Genomic DNA, 11,316 nt, shown 5'->3' on the forward strand with positions numbered 1-11,316 from the left:
CCAGGGGAAGTGCCGTGAGAAAGCCCATGTCCAAGGAAAGTCGCCTCCTGGCTTTCCCAGCAAAAATGGCAAAAAGCACTGGCCTGCTTCTCAACTAGCTCCTGCTGATGGAAGAGAAGGGCAGCTTTCAAGAAGCACAGAGTTCTTCTTCTTCAGGCAGGGTGATTGGGGGAGAGAGAAGAAGACCACCTTCCTGCCCAGGTGCCAAATGATGCCCTAAAAGGATATAAAAATCTATATAGTGCAGTAAACGCAGCAGCAACGTGGGGAGTGGGAAGGGAGAAGCAACAGAGCTGCTGGGCTCCGTCCCTTGCAAGTTGTGATTCCTGAATAGGGACAGAGAATTCTAAAGAACTCGAGCTGCTGCTGGTGAGGTCGTTGCTGGGAGCTGGAGGGGAGCCAAAGCATCCACTTCAGCCCACAAAGGAGAAGGGGAGGCCCCTGGGTTCCCAGATTAGGACGTTCCCTTTTGTTGAGGATCCTCTTTTCACACTTAGAAAGTCTGTGGCGTTTGCACGAGAACATACAAAGCTGCCCGTACTGAAGTACTCGAGGCAAGACACAGTGATAACAGCAAGAACCTTTATTGAACTACATAACTGGGAAAACAGGGGCAAGACAACTGCTTATATACATTTCTGAAAGCCTTGGCCACTCCCACTCCCAACGTGATTGGCTGTCTAAACTTCCAAGGTGCGAATCACAACTCAGAAGTTCAAGGGCCAATGGCAGAGGCCCAAATCCTGAAGTGCCCTGTGATTGGACACCCTGTATCGAATCAGAACAAAGGAGCTCCATACTCAAGCTCAGCCAAACACAGACCACTGAATCCATAACACGTATGCCGGGGACCATCCAGTCTGGTCCTTAGGGCCATCAATCAGTGGTAGAGAGCACCTGCTTTGCTGTCGAAGGTCCCCGCAGCTTCTAATTGGTGCAGGTGCCCCGGAAACAATAGCCGGCAGTCGCTTCGGACGATTGGCTTCCGAAAAACATTTGAAAGCTGGAACACTTTCTTCCGGGTTTTTGGCGTTTGAGAACCAAGGTGCCACTGTATAGGTTTCTAACAACACATTGGGGTCACAGAGCAGATTTAAAAAGCAAGGGAGAACCTCCCCTCTCAAAAAACTATCGAATAAAATAACGGAGGAAATTAAACTAGATACAAATGATAAAACCAAAAATTAGCCTTTCTGGATCAGGGCAAAAGTGCATCCATTGCTGAACTAGTTGGGCCATTGGCCTGATTCAGCAGGCTCTTCGTAAGGAGTGCTTCCTTTTGACAGAGCTGTGTTATAAATTCAACAGGCTGCCTGCAGACCAAGACTGCAGTCCTATTCTATATACAGTTATTAAGGACTTCCACGCTTCGGCACAGCGGATTTTACCTGTGAGTAGATACGCCCAGGATTGCACGGAAACTTCCTTGTGCTCGATTCTCATTGAAATCAACGAGACTTGACTTTTATATGGGGCCAAATTCCAAGCCATTTCCTGGATCCAGCCCAATATATTTAAACACACAACTCTAAAGCAGCAGTTCCAAGAGTTTCAGGAAAATCCTGCAGTTGGAGATGGATTTCCACCCGGCTGCTCCAACTGTCAAGTCAGAACCTACTTTGCAACACAGAATTTGCAGAACACAAGAGGGTTTCAGCCTTATATTGCCCGTGCAGAAAATTTAGATTGAAATGCATGGAGCTTAATAAACTTTAATAATAATAATAATAATAATAATAATAATAATTTATTTATTTATTCCCCAGCCACTCTGGGCCGCTTCCAACAGAAAAATGAAATAAAACAATCTATTAAACATTAAAAGCCTCCCTAAACAGGGCTGCCTTCAGATGTCTTCTAAAAATCTGGTAGCTGTTTTTCTCTTTGACATCTGATGGGAGGGCGTTCCACAAAGTGGGTGCCAGTACTGAGAAGGCCCTCTGCCTGATTCCCTGTAACTTCTCGCAGCGAGGGAACCGCCAGAAGGCCCTCGGCACTGGACCTCAGTGTCCGGGCAGAGCGATGGAGGTGGAGACGCTCCTTCAGGTATATTGGACCAAGGCCATTTAGGGCTTTAAAGGTCAGCACCAACCCTTTGAACTGTGCCCGGAATTGGAAACATACTGGGAGTTTCCTCTCTTATTCTCACGTTGGTGCCTTCATGCAGCCTTCACTTGCTTGATCTAAATCGCTTTTCCTCCCTTGCCACCTTCAGGAGCCAAGTTCAATTGCAGCTGGAGAACTTCAGAAACTTTTGTGACCAGGTGGTACACTTTGTGCTTTGGCTGTTATCCAAGGGCCCCTACAGCCAACCTATTAATTGAGCATTCATCTCAATTTGCTTGCACAAAATATACATGGAGGTTAGAGTATATCTGGTCTTTATTTAGCATTCATTCTTCTTTGTTTTCAGGTCAGCGAACATTCTTTCTGCATTCACCCTGATTTGCTTGTGGGGCGTTTACCAGACTTTTTGCAGCTTGAAAATTGACACAGGAACGCAAGGGGGGCCTGAGGGCAGAATCAGCGGAGCTCTCTCCCCAGGAGCAGCGATGGGCCTTATTCGGGGCTCTTCCAGGAAACGGAAAGCGAAAGCGGAGGGAATATCCCAGGTGAATAATAATAATAATAATAATAATATATTATTTATACCCCACCCACCTTGGGGCAGGGCACGAAGTTGCTGTCTTGATGGCCTCTGAGCCGAGAATCACAGAGAACTCTGCACATGCCCTGGACCATCCGGATTCTGGTAGGGAGGGAGAGTGGCCAGCTGGCTGTGCTTAACTTGCGAAGGGTTAAATCGAACAGAGCGGGAGTCCTAGAGAGGACGGGAAGTAGAGACAGGGGACAGGTCCTCCTGAGCAGAATCCCCTCCCTCCCTCCCTCCGTGCCCAGCCCCTTCCGGCATCTCTGGTCTCCTCCACGTGCTGCCTCGGTTTCCCTCCTGGGGAGAATCCGGTGAGTCTCCTCTCTCTTCCCCCTTGGGTGCCTGGGGGAGAAGGGGGCTGCAGGGGGTGTTATGCTTCTGAATGGCAGGGGGAGACCCCCAAGCCAGGGAGGGGGCGCGTTTCCAGGAGGTCTGCGGCTCTGCTCTTCCTTTGCATCCAGGCGCTGCTTCCTCGCTTGGCCCCACACTTGGGGCAGGATCTCACCGGTCATGGGGGATTATGATGGGCTCACTCACCCTTCCCCTTATGCCTCACTTCCCTGGGTCCTAAATGCCATTGGAACTGAGAAGATTGATACAACGATGCGATGCGACTTCTTATGAATTTCTAAAGTTTAATAATATGTAGCTGTTTCAAAGTATGGATCCAAGGGTATGTGGCAGAATAGTAATGCGGAACCTCCATCTCCCTTGCGGCTAGTCTGGATAAGATTTGGGCTCCTTGGGGCAGAGTCCTTGGCACAGATAGAGGAGGTGGGAGGGGGCAACCCCTTGAGCGCTGGCGCAGAAGCGGGGAAACTGCAGGAAAGGAGGGGGAGGGGTGCCCTCGGCTTGCCAATGGTTAAAAGCTGCAGAGCTGCATTCCTAGAGAGGACAGGAAGTGGAGGCTGAGAGTGGGCAAGGTCCTCCAAGTCCAAATTCCCTCCCTCCCACATCCCTTCCTGCAGGCTGAGAGGAGGCTGCTTTCTTCTCTCTCCTTTGCAAAACTTCCTAGGTGCCCCTCCTGGAATCCGGTGAGTCTCCTCTCTCATCCCCCTTAGAATGTCCAGGGAAGAAGGGGGTATCAGGGGTGCTGGGAGGCTGCATGGGGTCCCCTGTTCAGATCATGCATTGGGGGGAGACCCCCACGTCTTGGAATAGAGGGTCCTCCCTTGTCCTCTCTGCCAAGCCAGGGAGGGGGGTGAGTTCGCAGGAGGTCTGCAGGTCTGTTTTTCCTTGCGATCCAGATGCTGCCTTTCTTTTGGGGGAGGGGGCTTTGGGTCAAGGAAAAGTGGGCTTGCAAATAAACCCCATTCAGGTTTGGGGATAAATTACATTTGTTAACAGAGGCATGGAACATTTCCCATGGAACATGGGAACATTTCTACATGGGGGGAGCACAGGGAAAATAAAAGGCTTTCTGCATCTGCAGCAGCAAAACCGGACCACTTCCTCTGTCTCAGATGCAACAACACATGTCTCTCCCCTATTCAGGCTAAAGAAGTAGATGAACTAATGTGAAAGCAAATTTCAGATCTATCCTCAGGAAATAGATCTTATCCCCACGTTCTGAGACAAATGAGGAGGGATTATCAGTCATTCCATGCCTTGTACTACTACTAACAGAGGACATGGAACACATAAAATCTTTCTTGGCTCACTGTAATAAAATTCTTACCATCCCGATACCGTGTTTCCCCTTTTTAAAGACACCATCTTATAACTTTTTCCCCCTCAAAAAACAACAACACAGGATGGCTTATTTTCAGTAGGATTACAGGTAGGTAGCCGTGTTGGTCTGGATCGAAGTAAAATAAAAAAATTCCTTCAGTAGCACCTTAAAGACCAACTAAGTTTTTATTTTGGTATGAGCTTTCGTGTGCATGCACACTTCTTCAGATACAGTGAAATGGAAGTTTCCAGGCACTTAAGTGCCTGGAAACTTCCATTTCACTGTATCTGAAGAAGTGTGCATGCACACGAAAGCTCATACCAAAATAAAAACTTAGTTGGTCTTTAAGGTGCTACTGAAGGAATTTTTTTATTTCAGTAGGATGTCTTATTTTTATTGCATCAGTATGATACGGTACAGCAATTTGCGCGCTGAGCAGGCGGTGGAGAACTCAGCTGAGAGGCGCATTTCCCCCCCGCTGCTTGGTTCCCTGTAACCTCACTTTTCGCAGTGAGGGAACTGCCAGAAGGCCCTCAGCACTGGACCTCAGTGTCCGGGCAAAACAATGGGGGTGGAGACGCTCCTTCAGGTCCAGTTCTGGTGGTGATATGCTTCTTAATTGGGCCATGGACACATTCCTGTTTGTGTTTCTGAGGGCTGAGAAACATCAGTGTTCACCTGATGTTATCCAAAAGGCATATGTATCTTGTATTTTGTTAGAAAATACAACTGTTTGATGTGTTGTTTCTCAAAACAGCTTCACCCCCATTGGAGTCCCTAAGCCGTTCCTAGGTCATCTCGTCTAGTCAAGTTGTGAACAGCTTTGCATAGGGCAAATATACCCTCGCCCCATCAACACCTCCTGGAGTGCACATAAATGAAGCTGATACTAATGAAGCTGTGCTGATGTGAACAGTTGTTATGTGGGCGGGTGGGGAAGAGCTGTGAAACACTAACTTAACCGAGCTCTAAGTGTGGTATAGAGGTTAGAGGGGTCAATTAGGGGTGGGGACCTGGATCCAGTGGTCACACCAGGTCCTTACTTCCTCCATGGGTCATGGTTTTGACAAGTGAGCCCTGCCCACTTGTCACTCACATGTCGCAGTGATGTCAGTTGACCCATGATGCAGTTTGGAAGCAAAGAAACAGCATTTTGCAAGTGTTGGTGATCAGTTGGGCTGGTGCCAGGCATCCTCATTTGGCCTGTGAGATTGTTCTGGCTAAGCTACATGCACCTTCCCCTACACCTGATATCCCGTGTGACATCAGATGTGGGGCAGGTAAAGATGTGGTTGGGCAGAAAGTGGGCTTTGTGGGCCACTGAAAAACCTGCACATGGGTTGAAATCAACACTCAGCAATGATGCACACTGGTTGATTGTAGGGTCTGATGGGAAGAGTAAAATGGAGGAAAGACACATGTACACCACCTTGAACTTTTTGGAGGAAAGGTGGGGTGTAAATGTAATTAAAATGATGGCGACAGCAACAACCAGTTACTAGGGAACAACACTGGGAGAGGTTTTATTACCCTCATTTCTTGCTCATGGACTTCCCAGAGGCACCTGGTTGGCCACTGTGGCAAAACAGGGGGAAAGATGCTGTGACTCTCAGGCTGTGCACACAATTACCGTTTACTCCAGCTCCAATGTGCTCTGGCATTTGAAGCCACACACATGTTTAGCCACAATCCATCTGTGTCCTTCAGTTCCTTGAGATGCCTTTTCTCTCAAACATTCCACCCAGTTTGAACATGCAAGCCATGGCTAAGCTGAGGTGTGCACATTTCAGACATCCATTGCACACACAGATTACAGTGTGTGCACAGAGGATGGCTTTATTGAAAAGGAGCCTGCGGGAATTGCAGGCATAGGAAAACAAATCAGGCCATTTGCATCAGGTCAAGGAATTCGTTTTCCCTCCTTGCAGTCTGCAGCAAGATTAAATTGTGACTTGAAAAGCCTCAGTCTAGCCTTGATCTGATGCAGAAGGCCTCCTGGCTCTCTTCTGCTTTTCTCTCCCACTTCAGTATTGATAATGTTCATAGGTGCACAAGCTAGAGGCTGAAAGGCACTCCCCCCCCCATCTCCTTTAGCAGCAGTGTAGCAGTTAGAAATTCAACAGGTAAAACTTCTCCATCTCATGCCTATGCTGGGATAGCCACATCTGTTGAATTTCTGCCTGCAGCAATTAAAGGCACAAGTCAGGACCTCTGTCAGAAAGTAACGGCCGCTGCTGATTAAGTTACAACCCTACTGCAAGCGAGGAGTTGCAGATAGCGGCGGCTTAAGAAATGGAACTCTGCCCTGCAGCAGGCGTGCACTAGGACCCAGCGTTGCCGCCAACAGCGAGTGCATACAAGATAAGACCAAACAGGACGAGCGAGTGAGCGCGCAGGGTGCGAAACGGAGAAGGGGAGACATCCCACGTCTGGCACCCGATCGGGCTGCGTAAAGGGGCTCTTTCTGGCCAGCCTCTCCCTCTGCCTGTCTGCTTACTCTGCCAATTTGCGCGCTTCGCGGAGCGAACAGATCGGTCGCTAGCAAGGCAGCTGGAAGGAAGCGATTGCCAACGCCTCCAGCCCGACGTCCTTCGTCGTGGCATCTAGGTCGCTTCTCGCCCCTGCCCTCCGCTGCTGAGAGGAGCGTTTTCCCCTGCGCCTCCCGCTGGTTCGCTGACTCCCTGAGCACGCAGGAGGGGCTGAGGAGGCGACAGGAACAATGGGGGCTTACTTTCGGGGTACGTCTTCTCTTATAGAAAAACCCTGCCATGGCTTACTTTATGACTACGTATTAAAAAAGGGGAAACACGGTAGGTACTTGTCAAACCTTCTAGAAGAAATCTAGCAGAGAGTCTGTGGGCTTTGATAAACAAGAAATGGAAATTGGTGCTTAATCAAAAGAGGCTAGTTCTATCAAGCTACCCTAAGCCTTTGGGAATCTTGTCACAAGAGGAGCATAAAGCTCCCCTCTGAAGTTTCTAAAGGGTCTGCATGCCTGGTGTTCTTAAGAACACAACAGATTTAGGACATGGGGAAGATCTATACTTTGATGGCTTCCATGCCAGAGTGGGGGCCACATTTCGCGGCTGGAGACTTGGAAAGATGGTGTATAAACACAGACAATATCTAAGGAGGAGTGGTGTATTCGTCTCATGATATTTAAAAACTGTGGCATCACCAGCTCCTCTGCTTCCACATACAGATTTGGTCCCCATGGAACCCCCTGACAGAGGCAAATATGGCCATAACATCTGCCTGGCTTGCAACGAGAGAGCTCAAAGATTGTGAACTGGGCTCTCCATACAAAGCACTTAGCATGGGGGCACCTACATGTAATAGCTGATCATCTATTTTCTGCCCATGCTCTGGGGTTGCAGTTTTCAGGCTGGGGGACAGGATGGTGACTGGTTTTGGCACCAAGTTCTGCCCATAAGCCCCACTGAGTTCAATGGGCTCTACTCTCAGGTCACCAAAACCACTGGAGAGGTTTACCAATGGGGCTTCTGTTAGGAAGGGGCTGCCCCATTTGTGCTTCTCCAGGGGCAGGAGAATATCTAGGGCAGGAGAAAGCCTGCAGGGCCTCTGAGTCTTATTTTGCTTCTTCCTCTCTCCCAGGACCCTGCAGCTTGTTTTGGCTCCTTGACTCCTCAGGAAGGATGAAAGAGCCTGATCCTGCAAAGCTAGCGAGGGCGGAAGGGGGAAGATGGACGGTTGACCTGGTCAGGTTGTCTCCTGCATCCCTCCTCTCAACCTCTGAGCGCTCCCTCCCAGGGACCTCCAAGAGATCTGGTGAGTTCCAGGGGAGTGGAGATGGGGACAAGGATGGATGGAGCCGGAGAGGTACAGTGGTACCCCGGGTTACAGACGCTTCAGGTTACAGACTCCACTAACCCAGAAATAGTACCACAGGTTAAGAACTTTGCTTCAGGATGAGAACAGAAATCGCGCGGTGGTGGCAGTTTCAGGTTAAGAACGGACCTCCAGAACGAATTAAGTTCTTAATCCAAGGTACCACTGTATGGGGGGAGATCTACTGCGATCTACCACAGATGTCCAGTGATCTACCGGTAGATCACGATCTACCTGTTGGACATGCCTTCTCTATTACAAGCATTCATTAACTTTGATCAATAATCTGGAGCTCCATTTCTTCCTGAGGCTCTAATTAGCTTATCTCTTCATTGCAGATGGTGATGAATTGGAAGGGAAGAAAAAGGGGGACCACAACAGAATCCACATAGTGGAGAAGTCAAAAAAATATTCAGAGTATGCAGACAACACCCATCAGAGCTCCCAGTCCACCTCCCATCAAAGAAAGAGCTTCGTTCAGAGGGATAGCCTCACATCACACAAAAGAACAAAAAGTAGGGAGAAACCATATCAGTGCAGAGAATGTGGAAAGAGCTTCAGTCAAAAGGGCAGTCTCACTTACCATCAAAGAATTCATACAGGGGAGAAACCCTATCAGTGCTTGGAGTGTGGGAGGAGCTTCAGTCAGAGCTCCAACCTCACTTCCCATCAAAGAACTCATACAGGGGAGAAACCCTATCAGTGTATGGAATGTGGAAAGCGCTTCAGTCACAGTAATACTCTCACTTTGCATCACAGAATTCATACAGGGGAGAAACCCTATCTGTGCTTGGAATGTGGAAAGAGCTTCAGTTGGAGAACCCAGCTTACTTCCCATCAAATAACTCATACAGGGGAGAAACCCTATCAGTGCTTGGAGTGTGGGAAGAGCTTCAGTCAGAGCTCCAACCTCACTTCCCATCAAAGAACTCATACAGGGGAGAAACCCTATCAGTGTATGGAATGTGGAAAGAGCTTCAGTCAGAGCTCCAAACTCACTTCCCATCAAAGAGTTCATACAGGGACGAAACCCTATCAGTGCTTGGAATGTGGAAAGAGCTTCAGTCAGAAGGGCAATCTCATTTCCCATCAAAGAACTCATACAGGTCGTAAACCCTATCAGTGCTTGGAATGTGGAAAGAGCTTCAGTCACAGTAATACTCTCACTTTGCATCACAGAATTCATACAGGGGAGAAACCCTATCTGTGCTTGGAATGTGGAAAGAGCTTCAGTTGGAGAACCCAGCTTACTTCCCATCAAAGAACTCATACAGGGGAGAAACCCTATCAGTGCTTGGAGTGTGGGAAGAGCTTCAGTCAGAGCTCCAACCTCACTTCCCATCAAAGAACTCATACAGGAGAGAAACCCTATCAGTGTATGGAATGTGGAAAGAGCTTCAGTCAGAGCTCCAAACTCACTTCCCATCAAAGAGTTCATACAGGGACACAACCCTATCAGTGCTTGGAATGTGGGAAGAGCTTCACTCACAGTAATGCTCTCACTTTGCATCACAGAATTCATACAGATCAGAAACCCTATCAGTGCTTAGAATGCGGAAAGAGCTTCAGTCAGAGCTCCAAACTCACTTCCCATCAAAGAGTTCATACAGGGACGAAACCCTATCAGTGCTTGGAATGTGGGAAGAGCTTCACTCACAGTAATGCTCTCACTTTGCATCACAGAATTCATACAGGGGAGAAACCCTATCAGTGCTTGGAATGTGGAAAGAGCTTCTGTCAGAAGGGCAATCTGATTTCCCATCAAAGAACTCATACAGGTCAGAAACCCTACCAGTGCTTGGAATGTGGAAAGAGCTTCAGTCACAGTAATGCTCTCACTTTGCATCACAGAATTCATACAGGTCAGAAACCCTATCAGTGCTTCGAATGTGGAAAGAGCTTCATTAATAGCTCCCATCTCACTTCCCATCAAAGAGTTCATACAGGGGTGAAACCCTATCAGTGCTTCGAATGTGGAAAGAGCTTCAGTCACAGTAGTGCTCTCACTTTGCATCACAGAATTCATACAGGTCAGAAACCCTATCAGTGCTTGGAATGTGGAAAGAGCTTCATTAATAGCTCCAAACTCACTTCCCATCAAAGAGTTCATACAGGGGTGAAACCCTATCAGTGCTTGGAATGTGGGAAGAGCTTCACTCACAGTAATGCTCTCACTTTGCATCACAGAATTCATACAGGGGAGAAACCCTATCAGTGCTTAGAATGTGGAAAGAGCTTCAGTCAGAAGGGCAATCTCACTTCCCATCAAAGAATTCATACAGGGGAGAAACCCTATCAGAATACAGAATACTCACAGAATACAGAGGGGAAACCCAAAAAGAAACACAATAAAACAAAAAATACTAAACAACACTTATAAAACACAGTTCTATAGAAAAAAGAAAGGCGGGAAAGAATAAAATACCCTTTATCACATTTGTATCATATATATCATATACTTCATCAACCCATAGAAAGGCAGGCTCCCTCAGCTCTCCCCTGGGTGCCCCCCTCTTCTCCCCTTCTCCCACCCTGAGAGATCCTTCCCTGTGTTCCTTGCAGGTCCCTCCCACCTCCAACTGACCTCTTCCAGTGTGTGTTCTTCTTAATTCAACAAGGAATCTTGATATAAAACATACAGAAAGTACAGTGGTCCCTCGACTTACGAACCACTTGACATCCGAAGGTTTCGACTTAACGAACGGGAAAAGTGTCCGCACGCTTTCTAATTTTCCGACATCCGAACGGAAACCATTGGCGGTTTTAGATGCGGTTTCCTCAACTTACGAATTTTTCTGAATTCCGCCCCCCCCATGCATTCCTATGGGAAACTCCTTTTTTTGACTTACGAACTTTTCTTTTTTTCTTTTTCTTTTTTAAAAAAACACCTTTATTTCAAAGATTTAAACAAATCTTCATCGATACAAACAAAATATACGGTACTAAACAAACAAAGCCGAAATCGTACATACCAAAATCATGTCTCAAAACATATTTCAACTCCGCTAATAAACGATACTTCCAACCCTTTCCATTATATCTGGTTCCTTTTATTCTTGTTTCTCACAGGTTTGTTTATGTTGACTTAATTCTTTTATTCTTTTCCTTATTTCCTCTTTTTTATTTTATTTTGTTTATTTTGTAC

At 47.5% G+C, this 11,316-nt stretch overlaps 1 protein-coding gene across 2 annotated transcripts; it reads left to right on the forward strand.

Annotated features, from left to right (window-relative positions):
• Positions 1–2,862: 2,862 nt before the first annotated feature.
• On the forward strand, positions 2,863–11,316 carry LOC118079442 (zinc finger protein 883-like). Of its 2 annotated transcripts, none has more exons than XM_060280402.1 (3): positions 2,863–2,961; positions 7,938–8,111; positions 8,510–11,315. In XM_060280402.1, exons 2-3 carry the CDS (start codon positions 7,979–7,981, stop codon positions 10,549–10,551), a joined length of 2,175 nt encoding a protein of 724 aa, XP_060136385.1. In that variant the 5' UTR covers positions 2,863–2,961; positions 7,938–7,978; the 3' UTR covers positions 10,552–11,315. The 2 variants fall into 2 exon arrangements, with proteins under 2 accessions (XP_060136385.1, XP_060136386.1); XM_060280403.1 differs by lacking the exon at positions 2,863–2,961 and adding an exon at positions 3,033–3,684 and having other exon boundaries at positions 8,510–11,316.

The sequence above is a fragment of the Zootoca vivipara genome, chromosome 11 (assembly GCF_963506605.1).
Source record: "Zootoca vivipara chromosome 11, rZooViv1.1, whole genome shotgun sequence".
In the NCBI taxonomy this organism is placed as follows: domain Eukaryota; kingdom Metazoa; phylum Chordata; class Lepidosauria; order Squamata; family Lacertidae; genus Zootoca; species Zootoca vivipara.